This window comes from Brachycentrus maculatus, unplaced genomic scaffold, assembly GCF_059751285.1.
Source record: "Brachycentrus maculatus isolate JH-2025_06_01 unplaced genomic scaffold, ASM5975128v1 h1tg000513l, whole genome shotgun sequence".
Lineage (NCBI taxonomy): Eukaryota > Metazoa > Arthropoda > Insecta > Trichoptera > Brachycentridae > Brachycentrus > Brachycentrus maculatus.
Window position 1 is genome coordinate 286662 of NW_028281259.1, and position 27200 is coordinate 313861.

Here is a 27200-nt window from a genome sequence, read left to right on the forward strand (position 1 = left end):
CCAGAAGCGTTTCGGTAGTGGACCGGGGCGCCTGTCTGCTCAGTAGGGCTCAGTCGATCGCAGGCGCTGTATCCTCCTTCGCTACTTTTCCGCACCGCTCGACATGGCCGACAGAAGGACGAGCAAGGCAGCCGCCGACCGGGAGATGGACGAGATGCTGCTAAGTAGGCCGATTTTTACTTGCTACACCTATTTTTCCATCCCTTGAAAACATACTTCCCAGATTCATACTTCAACATCTCATTCAAACCCTTCCCGCATCCGCATCCCAATAATGCATAGGGCACTGCGTCATATAACGCATTGTTATCTTGATCGTTTACACATGAAGGAAAGGTGATCAGCCCTCCGCTTCAGGTACCAGTCCAGGGTAATATTGAATAAATATTACAGTGAAAAAATCACTTATATTTATTTGTCCGCCTCTGTAGTGTAATGATCAGCACGCTCGGCTACTGTTCTGGAGGTCCCGGGTTCGATTCCCAGGGGGGTCAAATAAATATAAGTGATATTTTCACTGTAATATTTATTTAATATTACCCTGGACTGGTACCTGAAGCGGGGGGCTGATCACCTTTCCTTCGTTTGTAAACGATCAAGATAACACTGTGTTCATATGAAGCAGTGCCCTATGCACCATTGGGGTGCGGATAAGGGTTTTTATTATTATATTTATTTGACCCCCCCCTGGGAATCGAACCCGGGGCCTCCAGAACGGTAGCCGAGCGTGCTGACCATTACACTACGGAGGCGGACTCGTATTAGGTTATTGAGTATTATCAGGATTTATGTAAACACAAATTCATGTCGTAATTGTCGCAATATCAATTGTGACAAAGCGTGTGATTTAAAAATTAACACATAAACTAATTGTACATGCCATTACTCCCCTTTCCATCCCTAGAAAACATACTTTCCAGGTATAGGAAGCCATCTACCTGTTCTATAATTTCCACATTCACTGCTATTTCCCACCCAGTAGATACATGCATTTTTTTAAAGAGAAATATTTGGGAATATTATTTAAAAATGTTTTACAAACAACCCATAAGTTTGTGAGATACTTTTTTTTATAACTCGGTTGAATTTGAAAGTCTTTCACGATCAACCCATAATTTTATGAGATACTTTTTTTTATAACTCGGTTGAATTTGAAAGTCTTTCACGGTCAACCCATAATTTTATGAGATACTTTTTTTTATAACTCGGTTGAATTTGAAAGTCTTTCACGGTCAACCCATAATTTTATGAGATACTTTTTTATAACTCGGTTGAATTTGAAAGTCTTTCACGATCAACCCATAATTTTATGAGATACTTTTTTTATAACTCGGTTGAATTTGAAAGTCTTTCACGATCAACCCATAATTTTATGAGATACTTTTTTTTTTTTTTTTATAACTCGGTTGAATTTGAAAGTCTTTCACGGTCAACCCATAATTTTATGAGATACTTTTTTTTATAACTCAGTTGAATTTGAAAGTCTTTCACGATCAACCCATAATTTTATGAGATACTTTTTTTTATAACTCGGTTGAATTTGAAAGTCTTTCACGATCAACCCATAATTTTATGAGATACTTTTTTTATAACTCGGTTGAATTTGAAAGCCTTTCACGCTTCAAACACGCGAGCTTTATGATTGGTCGTACTGATTTGTACCACAAAAATCAAACTGTTTAGTGCGTGGTACCTTTTTCTGCATTTAAAGATTATTTCTATGTCTGTTATCGTTTTATCAGGTGCAAAATATGAGCGCCTCATTGTTTGCAACGAAAAACGGACACCGCTATACGTCATCGAGTGTATTATGGGGCGTATCCCTTTATGTATCTGCTTCATAGAGCCGTATTAGCAGTAGTGTGGATTCGTTTCTGTGACGTCGTTCGTTGCCAACTTACGAAAACAACGTTTTTACGAAGGCGAATTTTGCAAAAGAAAATGATGAATGAGAAAATATTGATAACATTTTGAGTGTGTCCAAATACTTTTTCACAAAATCTGGATTATCTCCAATTACAGGAGCTATTTTCATATTATTTTTTGACATCTCATCAAAGATAAAGAAGAATATGGTAGTCTGGGCATTTACGGGGCTGACGACCGACATAGGCTGGTTAAATCTATTACCTCTATTATTATTATGTTTTTACATCTCACCAATAGATCGGCTGCCCAAACTTAAAACACAGAAACGGACATTTTTTTGTAGTACGTTTTTTTTCATTTCGGATTAAGTAGAATCTACTTAGTCCAAAAATGCAACAAAAAAATGTCCCTTACTGTGTTTTGAGTTTAGACAGCCGAGATGTCTCCAGTGAAATTCTAGTGATTCAAGAACAAGGTTTCTAAATTGGTTCATATATATAGAACTTCCAAGAATTTGAGTAGTGTGGTTGTCAATAATGGGTAGAATTGGTGAATGTTACACGTGTGTAAAGTGATCGCTTAAACCAGCCTATGACGGTCGTCAGCCCCGTAAATGCCCAGACTTCCATATTCTTCTTCATCTTTGATGAGATGTCAAAAAAAATAATGAGAAAATATTGATTATATCGGCTGTTATAAACACAAAACGAGTCTTCCTCCCGTCTGACAATGATCCATAGTTTGTAGAGACAAACGCATTCACTTTCACACGTCAGGGTTGGCACCAGGACCCCGTTATGCACCGCCAGCTGTGACCTTTCGCTTTGTCTGACTGCACCTGCGAGACAATGCGCTGGGCAATGCGTCCAATTTACCGCGTCGGGAATAGAACGGCTATTATCAGCTTCGCAAGTCAAATGCCAAAGAGCCATTTGTATCCAAGCCGGACTCAGTATACAAATGGCGAATTGGGTCATTGATCCCGCATCCGCATCCCAATGATGCATAGGGCACTGTGTCATATAACGCATTGTTATCTTGATCGTTTACAAGGAAAAGTGATCAGCCCTTCGCTTCAGGTACCAGTCCAGGGTAATATTGAATAAATATGACAGTGAAAAAATCACTTATCATTTTACCCCCCTTGGGAATTGAATCCGGGACCTCCAGAACGGTAGCCGAACGTGGCCCAATTGTGCATAGTGCACTGCATTGCATAGAAGCAGTGTTATCTTGATCGTTAAATACACGAAGGAAAGGTGATCAGCCTTCTGCTACCAGTCCAGGGTAATATTGAATAAATATTACAGTGAAAAAATCACCGGTAAAAATAAATTTGATTTCTATAATATAAAACTAAAAATTTATTACTATATAACATTTATTCAACATTATCGATAAAATTAAGAAAGGCGTAGAACGAATGAGTTATATATTATATGTTTTCTAGGGATGGAAAGATTGATAAAGACATAGAATGGAGAGTGAATGCTGGGAACAAAGTGAATGGCGCACTGAAATCAGTTATAGCAAATAAAAACCTATCAGCGGAAGCTAAACTGGCAGTGCACAACGGACTCCTGGTTCCAACTCTAATGTATGGAAGTGAAACATGGAGTTGGCAAAAGAAGGATGAAAGTAGACTGAATGCAGTCGAAATGCGATTTCTCAGAAGAATGTGCGACAAAACGATGTATGATAGATGTGCGAATAGTTAAATAAGGAAGGAATGCAAAGCTGAGATAAGCATTATCGATAAAATTAAGAAAGGTGTGTTGAGATGGTTTGGGCATGTGGAACGAATGAGTGAGGAAAGAACGGTAAAACAAATTTATGAGGCGAATGTAATTGGAAAAAGGAGCAGAGGAAGACCGAGAAAAACATGGCATCAGGTATGCCAAATACTTGAAAGTGGTCAGGTCGGGAGTCGTAATAATCGGCGGGTATGTATGAGGAGATGCATGAACGTGGAAGAGGCGAAGAATGTTTGCAAAGACAGAGTGGTGTGGCGTTCTATTCTCTCTGCCTACCCCTTCGAGGAAGCGGCGTGATGGTTAGTTAGTTACTTAGTAAAAACTAAAAATTTGCTTTTTTTCGAAAAAATAAAATATAATCTGGTGGTGTAAAAGTCTACGTAATCGGAGGGCATGTATGACTAGATGTATGGATGTGAAGGAGGCGAGGAGTGTATGTCGAGACAGAAGAGTGTGGCGTTCCATCCGCTCTGTCTACCTCGGCGGGGAAACGACGTGATGATAGTAGTAGAAAAAAGTAGTGCATTTAAAAAAAAACTTGATAAACTGTTTTACACAGAGTGACATTAACTAATATTAAAATTAAGAAACGCGAAAGGCCCTCAAAGGCATTTCGTCCGCCTCCGTAGTGTAATGGTCAGCACGCTTGGCTACCGTTCTGGAGGTCCCGGGTTCGATTCCCAAGGGGGTTAAAATAAATATTAGTGATTTTTTCACTGTAATATTTATTCAAAATTACCACGGACTGGTACCTGAAGCGGAGGGCTGATCACCTTTCCTTCATGTATAAACGATCAAGTTAACATTGCGTTTATATGACACAGTGCCCTATGCACCATTTGGGTGCGGATAAGGGTTTAAAATATATATATATATATATATATATATATATATATATATATATATATATATATATATATATATATATATATATATATATATATATATATATATAATATATATATATATATATATATATATATATATATGTATATATATATATATATATATATATATATATATATATATATATATATATATATATATATATGTATATATATGTATATATATATATATATATATATATATATATATATATATATATATATATATATATATATATTATATATATATATATATATATATATATGTATATATATATATATATATATATATATATATATATATATATATATATATATATATATATGTATATATATATATATATATATATATATATATATATATATATATATATATATATATGTATTATATATATATATATATATATATATATATATATATATATATATATATATATATATATGTATGTATATATATATATATATATATATATATATATATATATATATATATATATATATATATATATATATATATATATATATATATATATATTTATACATTAATAATAAGATAAACTTTATTCAATATCAGAATTTTAAATATCTATCTACCAAAAAATCTGAGGTGCAACATTTTTTTTTTACTTTCATTTTTGAATTCAGCTATGCAAAGTGCATAAAGATGGAGAATTTTGTAAAAGTTGTAAATTGTTGGCTAGTGTTATCATCAATATACAATATTGTAACCCAAGATTTGATTGATATCTCAACATAGATGAAGAAGCCTCTATTGAGAAGTCTGCGAACTTACAGAGCTTTCATTGGCTGGTTTGAGTGATCGCTTTACATACTATCTAGCCTTCACTATCCTACCCTTGACTGACAACCACACATCGCTCACTTCTTTCAAGAACGTCATAAATCAAAATTTGTCAATTTTCAGTTGTGCATGTTTTCGAAATGCCCAGAAAATGTACTGTATCCCAGCAAAAGAGGCATATTTTTAACTTAATATTTTCCCGCTACAGGGCAGAAAGTGTTGTTTTTGCATTTTGAAGAAAAGGTATTGTTTAATATTTTTTTTTAAATATACTTAACATTTTTCAAATTGAAAAAAAACCTTCAGATTTTACCTAAAAAGATCTGTTGCACAGTAAAAAGTTCAGTAAGTGACTTGATATTTATTTTTGATACATTGTATTATAATTTTAAACTTCAAAAACGTTGTCTTGAAAAGTCAAATATTTTGATTTAGGACGTTCTTAAAGGAGTGAGCGACATGTCGAAAATCAGTGACTTTAATTGAAAAGAAACACTTAAATTTTTTTTTATAAAACTGTTCCATTTTTTATTCACTATTCTCCATTGATTTTAGCTGATTTCCTACATGCCATCACTGAATTATGTCCTGTTTTCTCGCAGAGATGAACGCCCAGCGGAGGAAGTCCAGCGTGGGCGGCAGCAGCATCAACCCGTCCACGGACGGCGTGGAGTGGAACCCCGCCGAGCACGAGTTCAGCGAGGAGTTCATGAAGCGCGCCGCCGAGAAGATCGAGATGGAGCGCCGCCACTCCCGCGGCTTCGAAGGCTTCAAGAAGTAGACGGAAACCGGATGAGTTCGCTCAACAAGTCATCTCAATCCATCGACCCGCTCAGAAACCATATTAACCCATCCACTTCGCTCGAGAAGTCGTCTTAACTCATCCACTTCGCTCGAGAAGTCGTCTTAACCCATCTACTTTGCTCGAGAAGTCATCTTAACACATCTACTTCAGTAGAGAAGATGTTTTAATCCAATTATTTAGCTCGAGAAGCCATCTTAATCCACCCACTTCGCTCAAGAAGCCATTATAACGCATCTACTTCACTCAAGAAGTCGTCTTAACCCATCCACTTCGCTCGAGAAGTCGTCTTAATCCATCAACCCGCTCCAGAACCATTTTCGGTCAGTTTTGGTCCAAAATCATAATTCAATGACTCTTTACATGTTCTGGCCCTTTCCAATGGTGCATAGGGCACTGCGACGTACCGATCAATTATCATCAAATAACATCGTTCGGTACAAAAAAACAAGGCATCTAGCTCAAAGTCCGCATTTTTTTTGTTAATTAGTTTTCGTGCGTTTCTGCTCGTTGATTTTACTTAATTTTTCATATGCAATTTTGAGCTTTATTATGTTCGTTCAGTTTATACTATAAAGATGAAATTGCGATACACTTTTTTGGGTAAAATTTCTTCCGAGGAAAACGAAATATCTCGTGCTTTCCCGCGCGTTGATTTTAGTTAATCCAATGCAATTTAGAGCTTTAATATATTCGAATTGCTCATATTATAAAGGTGAAATTGCAGTACACGTTACTAAAAACCTGTGGTCTACATTAATGTAATGTCTCGTGCTTCCTCGCGCGTCGATTTTAGTCAATATTTGATATGCAATTATAATCTTTATTATGTTTGAACAGCTCATACTATAAAGGTGAAATTAAGATACATTCTTTTGCGGAATACTTGAACGTTAAAATCAGCTAGCAGTCGTCAACTATCACATTCTGTCTTGATTAAAAATGGCGGCGTAAACATCTTTTGACAGAAAAAATGTGGAGTTTTGACTAATCTTTTTACTTCTTTCATTGAATTAGACCCCCTTTGCATGCATTTATCGCCATTTTAATATATTTCATAATAAATGAAGAATTAATAAATACTATCACACCATTTTTTGTATGTTTCAAATATTAAAATACTGTTAATTTAAGATTTTTATTTTAAATAAATATGATTAATGTTGATTCATTGTTATTTTTTTTATAAATCGCTCACTCCTTTCAACAACGCCATATATCAAAATACTTGATTTTTCAGGAGATCGTTTTTTAAGTTTCCGAATATAATAAAATGTATTAAAAATAAATATCAAGCCACTTATTGAACTTTTTACTGTACAACAGATCTTTTTAGGTAAAACCTGACTGTTTTTTCTCCATTTAAAAATATTTTGTGTATTTAAAAAAATAATTAAACAATACCTTTTCTTCAAAATGCAAAAACAACACTCTTTGCCCTGTAGCGGGTAAATATTAAGTTAAAAATATGCTGCTTTTGCTGGGATATAGTACTTTTCCTGTAAATATCTGCAGACAGTTAAACTCCATATTGAATTGTTGGGTAATATATCCAAAATTCTTCTTCTAACCCTTATCCGCACCCGAATGGTGCATAGGGCACTGCATCGCATAGAAGCAGTGTTATATTGATTGTTAAATACACAAAGGAAAGGTGATCAGCCTTCAGCTTCAGTAACCAGTTCAGGGTCATATTAAATAAATATTAGACTGAAAAATCACTAATATTTATTTTGACCCTCTTGGGAATCGAACCCGGGACCTCTAGCATGGTAACCTAGCGCGCTAACCACTACACTATGGAGGCGGAGGCTATCCAAAGGTTATTGGATTGAATTTATATATATGTATATGTAAATAAAACTAGTGTGTGGAAAATCATTGTACGAAAGAATTAAAAACGAAGATATAAGAAAGGAATGTAAGGCTGAATGAGGAATAATTGAATAGATTAGGAAGAGTTCTTTACGGTGGTATGGACATACGGAGCGAATGGATAACGAGAGAATGACTACAAAAATATATGTGGCGAATGTGAGAGGGAAAACAGAACGACGACGACCGAAAAAGACTTGGCACGATCAGATCAATCAGAAACTAAAATCTGGCGGTGTCAAAAGTTTGCATAATCGGAGGGCATGATGACTAGATGTATGGATGTGAAGGAGGCGAGGAGTGTATGTCAGGACAGAAGAGTGTGGGGTTCCATCCTCTCTGCCTACCCTTGCGGCGAAACAGCGTGATGGTAGTAGTAGTAGTAGTAGTAGTAGTAGTAGTAGTAGTAGTAGTAGTATGTATATGTAAATACACTCACATGTTTGATAATGTCTTTATAAGAGAAAATGCGTCACATATTATCATATATATGTAAATAAAAGTAGAATTCAATCCAATAACTGTGTTTAATTTTGGATTTACATATTACCCAACAAGTAAGAAAAATAAAAAAAAATAACCGGATCCACGCGGCTCGCATAGCCGTATGTGTTTTAACAAAACATGCCCCACACGCGGCTGACATAAGCGTATGTGTTTTTACATTGCTCCAAGTTTCCAACCTCAGTTCAACATAGAGGGATTTTTTCATGGTGTAGAACTTTGGATAAAATAATACGTCAATCCTTGGCCTTATGACATCTGTTGAAATATCTGACTAAGAATTTGTAACATCACAAGGATAAATAAAAGAACAGATCCCTGGTTTTTCTTGCGATCGGTAATTAGTCCGAGCCATAATCATGCCCATATCTGTCTCACTCTCGACGCTACGCATCGCCAGTGGGTAAGAGTGACGCACGATGCGTGCTTTGATTTATTTATGTTACGATCTAATTTGTTTATATTACGATATATTTCAAGAATAATGTGACACGAGTGTATTATAGAGTACCAAAAAGGCACAATGAATCCCATTGAACGTTTTTGTTTAGGAAAATAAATAATTAAAATTAAATTAATGGAATAAAATGGAAAAGGTCAGAACGCAACAAACTATTGGAACCCGGGCAGCATTAAATAAAAACTACATTGGCCCAGCCATTAAAACAAGTTTTGCCCAAAAAAATTTTTCATTCCTCGCTCCAAAAATATTTAATTTGCTGCCCGAAACCATTAAGATTTCCAGGAGTGATCAGGTCTTTAAGAACAGTGTCCGTCGATGGTTACTTAACATTGGAAGGGACAAGGTGGAAAGTGAATTAATTAAAGTCCAGGTGTAATTATCACATTGAAAAACCTTAAAACATAAATTATTTTTGTATCTCCTGTATGTTATGTTTATAATCTAATCATTAAAAAAATATATATATATATTAAAAATTAAAAAAATATATATATAAACTTTGTATTACCATGTTAGTATTCGGCTCAACACAGGCCATGCCTACAGAGCCGTAATACGTATAATAAATGTGTATATGAAATGAATATGTATATTGAATGTATCTATGTATTATGAAAATAAATAAATAAATAAATAAATAAATAAAAAAAAAAAATTTCTTAACTAAATACATGATAAAAGTAATCATTTAGAAAACGGTGAAATACCGTCATGCACGGGTGTCTCTTAGGAACAAAGTTAACGCGGTTAAAAGGTTAAATTACAGGTAAAGATTTGTGTAAAAAAATAAATGGAATGGAATAAAAGCATAGAGTAAAATTTAAAAAATCTTTATATATTTTTTGTTTATGGTACTTAATTATTTAAAAGATATTTAAAAACAAAACAATTTAACATTTAAAACAATCGATACAAATAAATAACATTGAATAATATAATAAATGAATTTATTAAAACAAAATACATATCGCTCACTCCTTTCAACAACGTCATATATCAAAAAACTTAATTTTTCAGGAGATCGTTTTCAAAGTTTAGAAATATAATGAAATGTATTAAAAATAAATATCAAGCCACTTATTGAACTTTTTACTGTGCAACAGATCTTTTTAGGTAAAACCTGAAGGTTTTTTCTACATTTGAAAAATATTAAGTATATTAAAAAAAATAATTAAACAATACCTTTTCTTCAAAATGCAAAAACAACACTTTCTGCCCTGTAGCGGGTAAATATGAAGTTTTATTTTTTGACATCTCATCAAAGATGAAGAAGAATATGGAAGTCTGGGCATTTACGCGGCTGACGACCGTCATAGGCTGGTTTAAGTGATCACTTTACGCACGTGTAACATTCACCAATTCTACCCATTATTGACAACCACACTACTCAAATTCTTGGAAGTTCTGTATATATGAACCAATTTAGAAACCTTGTTCTTGAATCACTAGAACTTCACTAGAGACATCTATTGGTGAGATGTAAAGAATTCGAGTAGTGTGGTTGTCAATAATGGGTAGAATTGGTGAATGTTACACGTGTGTAAAATGATCACTTAAACCAGCCTATGACGGTCGTCAGCCCCGTAAATGCCCAGACTTCCATATTCTTCTTCATGTTTGATGAGATGTCAAAAAATAATATGAAAATAACTCCTGTAATTGGAGATAATCCAGATTTTGTGAACAAGTATTTGGACACACTCAAAATGTTGTAAATATTAAGTTAAAAATATGCCGCTTTTGCCGGGATATAGTACATTTACTGGGCATTCTGAAAACATGCACAACTGAGAATTGACGATTTTTGATATATGACGTTGTTGAAGGAGCAACATATCGTAGTCATACAGGAGAAAGTGACCAAGTGCATTTTTTTACTAAAACGTGATCATTGACTATTTGATATCTTACTAGCTTAATATTGCCCTGAAAAACATACCAAACGATTTTAAACTTGGAAGTATAATATATTGACTTGGTAAAAATGACTAACTGCATTGATGTTTATTTTGTTGCCAAGCAAAAGTGACTTAAATGGCCCTCCTGAACATTTTACGTTTTATTAGTTGGTCACTTTCTCCTGTACGGCTACGATATGAAAACGGGGTTTCTATGACCGCTATCCAGATGGTGCATAGGGCACTGAATCTATATCAAATCATTTCTTAGATGAAGATGAATAAGTGTGGGTATTCACAGGGCTTATGGCCTGTCAAAAGCCATGTAAATAATTTTTGAGATCTCAACAAATATGAAGAAGAATATAGAAAGTCTGGGCATTTACGGGGCTTACGACCGTCATCGGCTGGTTTAAGCGATCACTTTACACACGTGCAACATTCACCATTCTACCCATGATTGACAACCACACTCCTGAAATTTTCCGAACTCCTGTTTCAAGTAGTGTGGTATTAACTAACCAGCTTATGACAGGTCACAAGCCATGTAAAAATACCCAGACTCGCATATTATTCTTCATCTATGTTGAGATGCCAAAATGTCAAGGTGCACAAAACCCAGATTTGTGAACAAGCATTTGGACACACTCAAAATATTGTGAATATATTTTTATTTCTTTTCTTTTCACCCTTATCAGCACCCGACGGTGCATAGGGCACTGCATCGTAGAGACGCAGTACTATCTTGATTGATAATTGCATAAAGGCAAGGTGATCAGCCTTCCGCTTCAGGTACCAGTCCAGGGTAATATTAAATAAATATTAGAGTGAAAAAATCACTTATATTTATTTTGACCCCCCTGGGAATTGAACCCGGGACCTCCAGAACGGTGGCCAAACGCGCTAACCACTACACTACGGAGGTGGTGTGAATATATACATATGTCAATCTAAACTCAGTGGCGGACTATATTCAAAGGTTTCTTTAAATCCGTCATCATCCTCCATTTTTTCCTCTTCTTCCTTTGCTTGTCTGTGGTCTGCGGGTTGGATGACAGAGAGGCTGGTGTCTATGGGCGGCGGCACGAAGGACCGTCGCGCCAGCCTAGACACGTCCAGGGTGATGTCAGTCACGGGCGCCGGGTCGCCGTACATCTCCAGCCGCGCGATCCGGCGCTCCACGTCCGAGGCGCGCTTCCCAGACTGCAAGGAAAAAGAAATGATTTATTTTTGGGAAGATTTTGGGGCGATCATTATCATTATTATCATCAATATCATTATCAATATCATCATCATCAACATCATCATCATCAACATCATCATTATCGCTATCATAAATATCATTATCACTGTCTTCATCATTATCATTATCATAATTAACATCATCACAATAATCATCATCACCATCAACATCTTTGTCATTATCGTCACCATTATCATTATCATCAACATCATTACCACTGTCTTCATCATCATCATTATCATCAACATCATCATTGTCATTATTATTGTCTTCATCATCATCATTATCACTATGATTATCATTACCATTATCATTTCCATTATCATTATTATCATCATGATCATCATTATCATTATCAAATTGGAAATATGTCAAAATACTCACCGCCTGTGCTGTGGTGCGCTGGGCACTGTTTTCCGTGAACGTAGACTCGAAATCTAGTCCCGACAGGCTGTTCTCGTTCAAAGTGTCGCAATCTGTAACACCAGTTCTTGCACTCTTTGCTAGCTCAGATTTTGACATTAAACTGTTTGAGCGGCACTTTCCACCACTATCGAAATACCGCAGAGCGTCACGGCACTTTACACCACTGTCAATATGCCCCAGAGCATCGTGGCACTTGCTACTACTATCAAAATGCCCCAGAGTGTCACAGCACTTGCTACTACTATCAAAATGTCCCATAGCATCACGGCTCTTGCTACCACTGTCAATATGTCCCATAGCGTCACGGCACTTGCCACCACTATCACGATGTTCCGAGGCATTACGGCACTTTCCACCACTATCCAAATGCTCCAGGGCATCGCGGCACTTTGCCATAAACTCCACAACATCAACAGTCTTAAAATAACCTTCTAACTGATCCAAGTGCTCACGCAGATGCGCCTTCTTCGGGCAGCGCGTGAATGAAGATAGCTCGGTCGCGTGCAGGCGGCGCAGGCCCCCGCGCGACGCCCTCGGTCTGTGTTGCAGGGCTGAGCAAGCGAGGGCCCCCCCCACCTGGACTGTTCTACCGTACCCGAACCTTTCCACACCGCCCCAGAAGCAGACCGCCAGCAGAGACATACCCTCATCAGCGAGATAGGCCGTTTGCATATTAAGCTTGGCTCCATCCATCTCAGCCGGGTCTAGCCAAACCACCAAGCCAACGGTGTCGACCTCGTTGAAGATTGGAGAGAAGTTTGGCGAGTTTGCTTCAAATATTGAAGTACATTTTAGTTCATATTTTTCCAAATCATGAAAATTTTTCAAGTTTGTCATTTTTGCGACGTCTTTGAAAATCGTCTGTTTGTTTGTGGACAAATTTAGTTCGCCCATTCTGCAAAAAAACAACAAAATAATGTCGGACAGACTAACAATGCATGTGATTAGAATTTTATATTTTTGATATTTCAACCCTAACTAACCATCACGCTGTTTCACCGAAGGAGTAGGTAGAGAGAATAGAACACCACACCAATCTGTCGTTGCATGCAATCTTGACTATTTGCACATTCATATATTATTGTTCTCACTCCTGACAAGAGTCAAAGAATTCGACATAACTTGAGGAAGCCAAGTTTTCTTTGGTCTTCCTCTGTTATTTTCAGCTATATTTGCCTCATAAATTTGTTTTACCATTCTTTCCTCACTCGTTTGTTCCACATGTCCAAACCATCCCTACCCGCCTTCCTTAGTTCGCTGGATAGTGCTCATCTCAGCCTTGCACCCTTTCCTTATATCACCATTGGAACATCTACCATACATGGTCTTGCCGCACTGAGAGATGGCATCCCGACTGCATCCAGTCTACTCTCATCCTTCCCAAACCATCCCAACCCGCCTTCCTTAGTTCGCTGGATAATGCTCATCTCAGCCTTGCACCCTTTCCTTATATCACCATTGGAACATCTACCATACATGGTCTTGCCGCACTGAGAGATGGCATCCCGACTGCATCCAGTCTACTCTCATCCTTCCCAAACCATCCCAACCCGCCTTCCTTAGTTTGCTGGATAGTGCTCATCTCAGCCTTGCACCCTTTCCTTATATCACCATTGGAACATCTACCATACACGGTCTTGCCGCACTGAGAGATGGCATTCCGACTGCATCTAGTCTACTTTCATCCTTCTCTTGCCAACTCCACACTTCACCTCCATACATTAGGGTTGGAGCCAGGACTCACGCGTTCTGATTTCTCACTATACTACACATGGTTTTGAACGTCTATTGCCCAATATTACCTGACGCCGGTTGGCACCGCCCTGTACACATCTATAGCCGCCTCTCTCGCATTCAGCAGCCGCTCCGCCGTCTCCGAAGGCCTCCACAGGGTGAGCAGGGTCGGCGTGACGCGGCGCCGGCCCCCCGCGGCCTCCAGGACCACGGCCCTGGCCTTCAGGATGGAGACGACCCTCCCCGGGGGCGCCTCCTCCGCCCGCATCAGCTCGCGGACGCGGGCCTCGATCAGGGAGCGCGTATCCTCGTTGCGACGGAACACGGCGGCTTCGAGGGCGGTCCGTTGGCTCGCTGACAGATTATTCTAGGGAAAAAAAACACATTCATAAGATGGGAAAGGAAATGGCGGAAGAATTTTACGTATTTAAAAAAAAAAAGGCGCTCGGGGTTGCATACCCGTACTCGCACTATGTATGAATCAGTCATGATAACCATCATTCATCAGCGTTCAGAACACTAATAATAATAAAAATGGAATGACGTGTGGCCGAGGCGCTTAGGGTTGCATACCCGTACGGTCACGATAAACATCATTCACCAGCGTTTAAAATAGTAATAATAATAAAGGGTATGGCCAAGGCGCTCGGGGTTGCATACCCGTACTCGCACTAGCTATCAATCAGTCACTCGGTCGCGATAAACATCATTAACCAGCGTTTAAAATAATAATAATAATAATAAAGGGCAAAGGCGCTCAAGGTAGCATATCTGTACTCGCACTAGCTATCAATCAGCCACTCGGTCACGAAAACCATCATTTACCAGCGTTCAAAATAATAGCGTTCAAAAAATAATAAAGGGTATTGCCAAGGCACTCGAGGTTGCATACCCACACTCGCACTAGCTATTAATCAGTCACTTGGTCACGAAAACCATCATTCACCAGCGTTCAAAATAATTATTATAATGGGTATAAAAAAAAGTTAATTTTAGTTCCAATATTTAAACAGCCGCGGTGACATCACACAGCCCTGTTTAACACCTTTAGAGATGCCTAACCAAGATGAAAATCACCCACTTAAAACATTCATCAGCAAATCACTATCCGCGCATACATTCTCTTTCGTGGTTTACAATCTTTGTGATGATAGATTTCAGTCTCTATCCTCCGCTTGTCTCTTCGACTCGGCGTACCTGCTACAGCGCATGGCGGAGATAATTTGGTCCACGTAGGTTAAGCGGTTGTCCTCTGTAGTTTGTGCCTTCGCACATGCCCTCCGCAATCGTAAGCAGCAGGCCTGGGTGTCTTACATCATGGCCTATCCATCTGACTACTTTATTTAGTAAGGCAGCCCAGCCTTGCTTGATACCTAGTTGTTCCCTACATACACCGACCGATTAATCCTGTAGCACCACATCCCAAACGATAAATTGCAGATAAAATAAATAGAAATACCAAAAATTCGACCGGGTCATTGGAAGCCTCCATCTTGGATAAGAGGTCGTCCGTTTGTGATTCAGCGCGCAGCCCTGTTTTACGCTTGGAGGAGACCTGTTCCTCCGCCAGGGCCCACAGGCTCTCTGCCCGCCCCTGCTGGGCGGCCTGGCGACGTTGGGACTCCAGCTCCCATATGCGATCCGATCTTGTAACTTGAAAAAGAAAAGAAAAAAACAAATTTAAACACTGAATTTTTTTTGTGTGTTCAAATCCTAGTTCACAAATCTGGGTTAGTCTACTAAGGAGTTATTCATATTATTATTTTTTGACATCTCAACATAGATGAAGAAGAATATGGAAGTCTGGGAATTTAAGGGGCTCACGACCGTCATAGGCTGGTTAAAGAGATCACTTTACACACGCGTAACATTCACCAATTCAACCCATGAAATTCACCAATTCATTATTCTTCTTCTTCATCTATGTCGAGATGTCAAAAAATAATATGAAAAATAACTCTAGTAATTGGAGATAATCAAAATTTGTGAACAAGTATTTGGACACACCAAAAATGTTATATAAAAAAAAAAACATTATGAAATTTTAATTTATTGTTTCGGCATTAACTTTGTGGTAAGACATGTTACAATGATTAAAGAAAACACTTGTTTTTTACCACTTGAGTAAAAAAAAACTTACTCAAGTGGTAAAAAACAAGTGTTTTCTTTAATCATTATGAAATTTTAAATCGCATTGGAAAGGACATGGCATTTATGACTGACGGTACTTACTAGGAGCTGCGTACTACGATTTCCATACAAATATTTTAGTTCAATCTAATGTCCAGCTATCCGCACTTGGTCGCTGCATGACGTCCCTATGACTCAGGTACGAGCTGCATAATACGATTTCCATACAAACATTTTAGTTTGATCTAGTGTCATGCTATCCGCACTCAGTCGCTACATGACGGCGCGTTGGCACAGATATGTCCCTATGATTCAGATGCAAGCTGCGTAGTGCGATTTCCACACAAACATGAACTGGGGTAATTTTTAGATGATGTGATCCTTACTAGTGTCTCCATTGGACAGTCTCCGCACTCGGTCATCGCATGACGGTGGATTGGCACAGACGTGTTACAATAACTTGCGAGCTGCGTAATACGATTTCCATACAATGAACTGGGGTAGTTATTAGATAATGTGATCCTTACTAGTGTCTCCGTTGGGCAGCCTCTCTGCATGCAGCGGCGGGTACACGCGGACGGGTTTGATCCTTAGCACCGGGGCGGGCCCGGCACGCGGCTGCAGCTGGCGTGCAGTCACGCGCAGCGGCGTGCGTGAGCAACACGCGCCCAGGCGCGAGGAGAGGCGGGCGCGACGCGTCGAGTTGCCATGTATGCGGAGCCTGACTCCGGATATATCCTGGAAGCAGTGGCGTGCATAGTGTTTATAATCAGAGTAGGCAGTAAGCTTGGGTCAGGATAAGGCAAAGTAGGCGCTGGTCGTTCTTCTATATAATAAATAATAAATCCCTTACGCAGGGGTAGGCAGAGAGAATAGAACGCCACACCACTGTGTCCTTGCAAACTTTCTTCGCCTCTTCCACGTTCATGCATCTCCTCATACATACCCGCCGATTGTTACGACTCCTGACCTGACCACTTTCAAATATTTGGCATACCTGATCGTGCCAAGTTTTTCTCGGTCTTCCTCGGCTCATTTTTCCAATTACATTCGCCTCATAAATTTGTTTTGCCGTTCTTTCCTCACTCATTTGTTCTACATGTCCAAACCATCTCAACACACCTTTCTTATCAAAAATGCTTGTCTCAGCTTTGCATTCCTTCCTTATTTCACTATTCGAACATCTATCATACATCGTTTTGTCGCACATTCTTCTGAGAGATCGCATTTCGAATGCATTCAGTCTACTTTTAACCGTAATTTATGGCTGAGTATTATTAGATTATACTTTAAGTGATTTTTATGAGGTGAATGTGTTTTTAGAAAGCCTGTAAAGACAACACATACACAAAGACACACACACACACACATGATGATCCGATGGCATAAGGAAAGTGTCGGGCCTGCACTGGAAGAGAGTTGCAGATAACGGACAACTCGCTCACTCCTTCAGGATATCGTTTTTAATGTTTAAAAACATATTATACAATTTATTAAAAATGAATATCAAGCCACTTATTGAAATTTTTACTGTGCAACAGATCTTTTTAGGTAAAACCTGAAGGTTTTTTCTTCATTTTAAAAATATTTAGTATATTTAAAAAAATTGTTAAACAATACCTCTTCTTCAAAATGCAAAACCAACACTTTCTGCCCTGTAGCGGGTAAATATTAAGTTAAAAATATGCCTCTTTTGCTGGGATATAGTATATATATATATATATATATATATATATATATATATATATATATATATATATATATATATATATATATATATATATATATATATATTTATACATTTGTTGGGCATTCCGAAAACATGCACAACTGAAAATTGACGATTTTTGATTTATGACGTTCTTGAAAGGAGTGAGCGAACTGTGCTAGTCCAAGGGGAAGGGGTCTGTTCTATACTGGACACAAGAAGAAGACCAAAGTATGTATGATCTAAAAATGTATTAGATTGAAAAACCAACCTCCAACGGTGACTTTCCTTGTCCACAATTGATCAACTCGGCCCCGGAAGTGATCAGCTTAGTTCCTACATGAATCCTTCCCCTCACTATGGCAGCAGACAGCAAATTGTCTATGGTCGTCGCTATACCGTACCATCCGTCTGTCAGTTCCAGTTCAAACGCGGAGCTAGACGCTGTTGCCTTTGGTTCTGACCTAAAAAATTATCAAAAAAATCAAAGATGGCCAGATGAAATCCACACCACACATCGCTCACTCCTTTCAACAACGTCATATATAAAAAAAACTTGATTTTTCAGGAGATCGTTTTTAAAGTTAAAAAATATAATAAAATGTATTAAAAATAAACTTCAAGCCACTAATTGAACTTTTTACTGTGCAAACGATCTTTTTAGGTAAAACCTGAATGTTTTTTCTGCATTTGAAAAATATATATTTAAAAAAATAATTAAACAATACTTTTTCTTCGTCCACCTCCGTAGTGTAATGGTCAGCACGCTCCGCTACCGTTCTGGAGGTCCCGGGTTCAATTCCCAGGGGGTCAAATATATATAAGTGATTTTTTCACTGTAATATTTATTCAATATTACCCTGGACTGGTACCTGAAGCGGACGGCTGATCACCTTTCCTTCATGTGTTAACGATCAAGATAACACTGCGTTTATATGACACAGTGCCCTATGCACTGTTGGAGTGCGGATAGGGGTTTATTATTATTTTCTTCAAAAGGCAAAAACAACACTTTCTGCCCTATAGCAGGTAAATATTAAGTTAAAAATATGCCGCTTTGCTGGGATATAGTACGTTTTCTGGACATTCCGAAAACATGCAAAACTGAAAATTGACGATTTTTGATATATGGCGTTGTTGAAAGGAGTGAGCGATAAATCTTAGTCATACAGGAGAAAGTGACCAAGTGCACTTTTTTTTACAAAAATGTGATCATTGACTATTTGATATCTTACTAGCTTAATATTGCCCTGAGAAAATCCCAAAGGATTTTAAACTTTGAAGTGAAATATATTGACTTGGTAAAAATGACTAACTGCATTGATGTTTATTTTGTTGCCATGGAAAAGTGACTTAAATGGCCCTCCTAAACATGTTTTGTTAGTTGGTCACTTTCTCCTGTACAACTACAATATATTTAAGTATATGACATTTCAAAGTACTCAGTGTATTTGCCAGTTAATTCATTCATTCGAACCCTTATCAGCACCCCAATGGTGCATAGGGTACTGCATCATATAAACACAGTGTTATCTTGATCGTTAACACAAGAAGGAAAGGTGATCAGCCCTCCGCTTCAGTTTATATTGAATAAATATTACAGTGAAAAAATCACTTAACATTTAACCAATTGTTAGAAAACAATCTTCGGTTATTCCAAATTCATTCATCTTTTCGTGAATGGAAAATTTTCGCACAACCCTGAAGAAGGAATCCCTAACACACTGTTCAAAATGCACCTGACATTTTTATAAGTCATGACATCAGATCCCACATTTTTCCCTATGGCACCGAAAGCCGATATATCAGATTTTGGTAATCAAAGGTTTATCGCCACCCTTGTTTCATTATAACTCTGTTATAAGATAAATATAAAAACCCTTATCCGCACCCCAATGGTGCATAGGGCACTGCGTCATATAAACGCAGTGTTATCTTGATCGTTAACACATGAAGGAAAGGTCGGCTGTCCAAATTTAAAACACAGTAAGGGACATTTTTTTTGTAGTAGGTTTTTTTTGCATTTATGGACTAAGTAGACTGTACTTAGTCCAAAAATGCAAAAAAAAACCTACTACAAAAAAAATGTCCCTTACTGTGTTTTAAATTTGGACAGCCGAGGTGATCAGCCCTCCGCTTCAGGTTACCAGTCCAGGGTAATATTGGATAAATGTTACAGTGAAAAATTCACTTATATTTTACCTCCCTTGGGAATCGAACCCGGGACCTCCAGAACGGTAGCCGAGCGTGCTGACACTACGGAGGCGGAGGCATTACACTCTGTTATAATCATACGTTTTATTTATTTATTTATTTATTGAACGGCTAATGCCTTTAACATAATACAAATATACAGTATCTAATATAAAAATACACTAATAGAGAAACAAAAAAAAGTTGTTGCCGAAACTAGTTGGTTGTTAGTAAAAATGTGAGTGGATCAAAAAACTAAGTCATTTTATTTCTTAAAATAATATATCAATATGATCCACAAAGTTAATGCTTTCAATATTCAAAACATAAAAGAATATGGAAGTTTAAGTATTTACACGGCTGGTTTAGTGATCATTTTATACTCGTGTTACATTCACCATCCATGATTGATAACAACACTATTCAAATTTTGGAACTCATTTTTACTATATTTTATAAATATAATAATACTTTTGTCCACCTCTGTAGTGTAATGGTCAGCACGCTTGGCTACCGTTCTGGAGGTCCCGGGTTCGATTCCCAGGGGGGGTCAAATAAATATAAGTGATTTTTTCACTGTAATATTTATTCAATATTACCCTGGACTGGTACCTGAAGCGGAGGGCTGATCACCTTTCCTTCATGTGTAAATGATCGAGATAACACTGCGTTTATATGGAACAGTGCCCTATGCACCATTGGGGTGCGGTAAGGGTTTATTATTAATAATAATAAAACCCTTACCGCACCCCAATGGTGCATAGGGCACTGCTTCATATAAACGCAGTATTATCTTGATCGTTTACACATGGAGGAAAGGTGATCAGCCCTCCACTTCAAGTACCAGTCCAGTGTAATATTGAATAAATATTAGAGTGAAAAAATCACTTATATTTATTAAACCCCCCTGGGAATTGAACCCGGACCTTCAGAACGGTAGCCGAGCATGCTGACCATTACACTACGGAGGCGGACATTTATAGTGTGATAGGGTATTTCAAACTCACCCGTCAGCAATTCGCACGATTCTAGAAACACACAGCACCATCTTTCTTCCCGGAACATCGTCCATCTCCAAGATCTTCCTCAGAATAGGTCTCTGAGCCATGAACAGTTCACGGTCATACCTGTACTTTAATTGCTTCAAAACATTAGAAACGCATAGGGCGTTCATAAAAATCGCCCCAAAGAATCGCTCGTACGACGCCAACTTCCACATAATCCACTTGACATGGTTAGACACCCAGTTCTGCGGAATCAACTTGGCGCTGACGCCAGGGTGTTTGGTGAAAATATCAATTATTCTGGCGACTGTCAAGTCTTTTATGGGGGGATCTGTAGAAACGTCAAGGCGCTCGTTTGAAAACACAAATTGATTGAAATTTTCAGGCGACAGGTTCAAAATTGCTTCAGGAAGATCGCAAAAGCTGTTGGATTTTTTCAAGTCGTTTAAAAGTGCCTTTTTCGTGCCTCTGTTGCGCTTTTCGTTGAACAAATCGCCGAGATCAACAGCATCACTTTTGGTCCTTATTTGCGTTTCAATGATATCTGTTTTAGCCTTTTTTGAAATATGCTCTTCAAACAAGACGTCTCCCACAGCCTTTCGTTTGTAAGGTACATTGAACACCTTATTTCGGCGTTTCTTACATCGACTTTCAAGTATAGGGCTTGAGGAACGTTCATCATCGTCAATGACGTTCGAGTTCTCATCAGCTAGAATGGCGTCAGTGCTTTCGCTAATCTCCTGCGTCAAATTTTCAATCGCAAAATCCATACGTGACTTGTTATCATTTGCGATAATTCTATCTGTACATTTGCGCTTGACATTCAAAGGCGAATCAAGGCTTGAACAAGGTTTTTTCGACGCGATTTTAACATTTAACATCTTCGTTTCATCAAAATTTGGCATTATTTCATTACATTCTTTGAACAGCGTCTTCGCTTTTGACAAGGCTTCATCGGAAACGCGTACTGGTCTATCATTTCCCGTCGTAAATCCGCGGCAAGATTGTTTTAAAACATTATCAGCATCGCTGTTTTTCTCGGCCAAGCCGTCTTTAAAACGATTGATTGTTTTAAAATGCATATTATCAACAAAGGCATCATTCTCTTTACCTTCAGTATCCGTTTTTATTTCAATATCATCAAAAATTGTTTTAGCCTTCGTAACAGCCTCCGCAGAAACTGGAATCAATTTTTTGCTGGCAGTTTTGAACCCGATAAACTGTTCATTAAATCCACATCCAGAATTTTGATCAATGACTCCATCTTTGACAATATTTTTAGTGAAATCCAAAGCTCTTTTTGATACCATGACTTTATCATTGCTTTCTGAACGGAGCCCAACAAATGGACTGATGGGTTTTTTAAACACTTCTTTGGTCTTATGATCAACTAAGTCGGTCTCGTTTAAATTTTCAAATAACACCTTTACTTTTGAAAGAGCCTCTTCGGATACTGAGATAGGTTTATTGCTAGCCGTACTAAAACCCATAAACCTTGTATCTTTACTATCTTTTGAGGTATCAAAATTAGAACCCGACATATCATCATTTGGGTATTGTTCATCCATATCTTTAAACATAGTTTTAACCTTCGAAAGTGCCTTTTCTGATATCGAAATGGGTTTATTACTAGCTGTGCTGAAACCCACAAATTTGACATCCTTACTATCTTTTGAAGTATGAACATTAGAACCCAACATATCATCATTTGGGTATTGTTCATCCATATCTTTAAACATGGTTTTAACCTTCGAAAGTGCCTTTTCAGATATCGAAATGGGTTTATTGCTGGCAGTGCTAAAACCCACAAACTTGACATCTTTACTATCTTTTGAAGTATCAACATTAGAACCCGATATATCATCATTTGGATATTGTTCATCCATATCTTTAAACATGGTTTTAACCTTTGAAAGTGCCTTTTCAGATATTGAAATGGGTTTATTACTAGCTGTGCTGAAACCCATAAACCTAGAATCTTTACTATCTTTTGAAGTATCAACATTAGAACCCAACATATCATCGTTTGGGTATTGTTCATTCATATCTTTAAACAAGGTTTTAACCTTCGAAAGAGCTGCTTCAGATATAGAAATGGGTTTATTGCTAGCTGTGCTGAAACCCACAAACTTGACATCTTTACTATCTTTTGAAGTACCAACATTAGAACCCAACATATCATCATTTGGGTATTGTTCGTCTATTTCTTTAAACATGGTTTTAACCTTCGAAAGTGACTTTGCTGATATTGAAATGGATTTATTGCTAGCCGTGCTAAAACCCATAAACTTCACATCTTTACTGTCTTTTGAAGTATCAACATTAGAACCCAATATATCATCATTTGGGTATTGTTCATTTATTTCTTTAAACATGGTTTTAACCTTTGAAAGTGCCTTTTCAGATATTGAAATGGGTTTATTACTAGCTGTGCTGAAACCCATAAACTTCACATCTTTACTGTCTTTTAAAGTATCAAAATTAGAACCCAACATATCATCATTTGGGTATTGTTCATCTATATCATTAAACATGGTTTTAACCTTCGAAAGTGCCTTTGCTGATATTGAAATAGGTTTATTGCTAGCTGTGTTAAAACCTGTAAATTCTAAGACATCATTTTCTTTACATGTTTCAGTGTCTAGAGATAATTTAATATCATTCAACATATAACCCTCGTCTAATCCTGCCAAGAGAGTATTTTCGCTTTTGGGTAACATCGTTTCGGACGCAGTTATAATGTTGTTACTAGAAGATTTGATATTGCAAAGACGTCCCGTATTCCGGTCAACCATTGAGGCCATATTTTCTTCCGTCTCGAGTGGATTTTGCGACGTTTTGACTGTAAGCGTTTTGAAACTGGACGTTCCGACACCTGCTCGGATGCTGCCATCATCCGATGCTTCATCTTCATCAGTCATAATATCGCCATTGATGTTGAACGATGATGAAAGATCCCCAACAATCGGAGCTCTGTCATCAGTTAAAGTACCTACCCGAACTTTGTCAAATTTTGAATCCATAATATAACAATCAGATATCGCTTTTTTGTCAGATATTTCGAAGAGTTTCTTGGTAGATGTCTTGTGAGTGACTATGTCATTTTTTTGAGTGTTCGCACAGCTGTTGGTCCTACTTCTCAGTGACACAAGAACAGGACTCGGCGGAGCGTCGTCTAAATCGTCGCCAACTTCGAAAATTGCGTTTTCACTCATCAATAAATCACCGTTCAATTCTAAAGACACAGATTCCATAGTAGTGCTGAAGAAGTCTTCTTGCAATTGAAGATCCGCTGAAATGTGAACAGCTTCAAACTTGTCACATTTGTTGAATGCTTCATCAGACGCATCGTTTCTGATGAAATTACTATGCAAATCGTGTGTTCCTTCATATGCTTTTAAAGCGTCATCGGCAGTATTTAAAACCTCGTTTTGTGCATGTTTCGTTTCATCGTTTGGAATGAAATCAAGATTATTGAGATCTGCATCATCCGATGATACAATTGCATCATTAAATCGTGAATTCACGACATCATTAACACCCAAATCTTCCTTAAATGCGTCATCGATGATTTTATCATTTTTCAGAGCTTCCTTAGATATTACTTTATCGCTTGTAGAACGAAACGCGGTCGAAAGTGAGTTGATTTCTTGTACATTCAAGTCAAATTTCTTGCTGTTTTTCTTCGAAGATAACACAGGCGACATTGGAAGCTTGAAAACTGACTCAAATCCGCATCCGTCAGATTTAACGGAATTTTCCGCGTTTTTAATTTGATCCAATACTTCAGAATCGAAGATAAACTGAGATTTGAAATCTGAGGCGTAATTTTCGACGTCACATTTATTTTCAGCTTGCTTTCGTGACGCAACGCCAATGTTATCTCTTTCCGAGCACCCTGTATCTGCCTTCAAACACCTTCCAGCTATAGAAGAATGGAAATTATTTCCGTAGCACAATTCCTGCGTCATTTCTTTCGAATTGATGAGACTCAAAAGCGCGTCAGCGTTATCTGCTATCGTAGATATCTGCGTATCGAAATTCCATTCCGAGTCCAACTTATCTTCAAAATTGTAGCAGACATTTGCATTTTTCGCTTTGCTGGTGGATACTTCACTTGTTTTTGAGTCACCGCCATGTAAAAATTGGACAGTCTTCAAGTTGGCATCTAAATTTGAAACTTTATCATTTGTTCTCGAGTTGGCATCTAAATTTGAAATTTTATCATTTGTTCTCGAGTTGGCATCTAAATTTGAAATTTGGCAACATTCAATTGTTTTCAATTTGGCATCTAAATTTGAAATTTGAGCAAATTCATGTGTTCTCAAGTTGGCATCTAAATTTGAAAATTTATCATTTGTTCTCGAGTTGGCATCTAAATTTGAAATTTTGTCATTTGTTCTCGAGTCGGCATCTAGATTTGAAAACGGAACGAATTCACCCGACGTTTCCTTGCGGAATTGCGAGAGTCTTCGACTTTTTATATCGAAGCTGGCTGACTCTAGTTTTTGCACGCTTTCGGCAATGTCGTTTGCGATCTTTTCTTGGTTCACACAATTGGAACTGACATTTTTAGAGGTAACGTTAACTCCGTCTATGTTAACTTTTAATTTTTGCCTTGCCGCAATATATTTTTCGACACTGCTACTCTTTTCTGTGGGGCATTCCGATTTTGGAGCCATACAATACCGGTTGACGCGTATGGGATTATTTCCACTTGAGCTTTGATACTGCGACATGGTCTCATTCAATAAATTTAGAAAAAAATCTTAAAAAAAACATTAATCTAGTATTTTTTTATTATTATTAGATTAAAACCAATATTTTTAGCTTTTCCACTTTTTTATTTGACCAGCGACCGGGTTTCGTCGTTACCGACATCATCAGACCAGTCTGATGATGTCGGTAACGACGAAACCCGGTCGCTGGTCAAATAAAAAAGTAGAAAAGCTAAAAATATTGGTTTTAATCTAATAATAAATTAAAAATGCAATTCCATCACGAAGTGTCAGTGGATAATATAAATCTATTAATCTAGTAAAATGGATTAAATATTAGAGTGAAAAAATCACTTATTTTTATTTGACCCGCCCTGGGAATCGAACCCGGGACCTCCAGAACGATAGCCGAGCCTACTGACCATTACACTACGGAGGCAGATAAAGAAAAACGTAATTAAAAAATGAAAAAATATGTATAAACTAACCTTACAATCATCGAGCCAAGGAAGTATTTTTTCCAGTGATTTAGGAGCATTAAATTACCTCAAATGCGTACATTTCGCATTTTAATTAATGGTTTAACGTTTGCACAAAACCTTCATGTACAAAAACATGACTTTTAAATCTTAAATATTACGTTTTTATTATTTTTGTAATATGTGAATGACAGGACTGGCCTGAATAACAATATTTTGACATCTGACAGCCATTTGAAAAGTTTTCACATAAAAAATAAACAATGCTGCCATTAAAAAAACGTAGGAATCCATACAAGAAAGTACCTAACTATTAATAAAATTAATCCTAATTGGAGACTTGGACGTATTTCAAAAAAATATTTCAAACATCATGAAACTGTAAAATTTCATAAGCTAGTGCAAGTATACGACCGAGGTATAGGTACTTGCCTAAATAAGAGTGGACTAGTCATTTCACCTACTTTCCCTTTTTTTAACTAGCGCCTTTGAGGTGATTTTTTTTGAAAATGGCTCTGTATAAATTATCAAATTTATAAAAACTTATTCAATACTTGTCTTCCCTGTCTGTATTTTTTGAAGTAAACATTACTTCAAAAGCAGTTATGTTATTCTTCCTCAGCTTCTTTACTTACGTCATCTGCAACCTATCCAATTCATTAATTTTATTTATTTATTGTTCATTATTAACATCATAACAAATAACGATTTTCA

The 27200-nt window shown here is 37.3% G+C and overlaps 1 protein-coding gene and 1 long non-coding RNA gene across 4 annotated transcripts; one reads left to right on the forward strand and one right to left on the reverse strand.

The window, feature by feature from the left end:
* LOC148301829 (uncharacterized) lies at nucleotides 1–7284 on the forward strand. The gene is made up of 2 exons (XR_015838746.1): nucleotides 1–164; nucleotides 5912–7284. It is a non-coding gene; the product is annotated as an uncharacterized LOC148301829 (long non-coding RNA).
* A 2488-nt stretch (nucleotides 7285–9772) lies between these two features.
* Brca2 (BRCA2, DNA repair associated) lies at nucleotides 9773–26704 on the reverse strand. 3 transcript variants are annotated; one of them, XM_088272650.1, is made up of 8 exons: nucleotides 26496–26704; nucleotides 21293–26057; nucleotides 18364–18556; nucleotides 16912–17122; nucleotides 15714–15907; nucleotides 14323–14621; nucleotides 12479–13415; nucleotides 9773–12054 (listed from the first exon to the last, which is right to left on the reverse strand). In XM_088272650.1, the coding sequence occupies exons 2-8, from the start codon at nucleotides 26026–26028 to the stop codon at nucleotides 11797–11799; spliced, it is 6828 nt and encodes a 2275-aa protein (XP_088128776.1). In that variant the 5' UTR covers nucleotides 26029–26057; nucleotides 26496–26704; the 3' UTR covers nucleotides 9773–11796. The 3 variants fall into 3 exon arrangements, with proteins under 3 accessions (XP_088128776.1, XP_088128779.1, XP_088128777.1); XM_088272653.1 differs by lacking the exon at nucleotides 21293–26057 and having other exon boundaries at nucleotides 26496–26687; XM_088272651.1 differs by lacking the exon at nucleotides 12479–13415 and having other exon boundaries at nucleotides 11849–12054.
* Nucleotides 26705–27200: the final 496 nt, after the last annotated feature.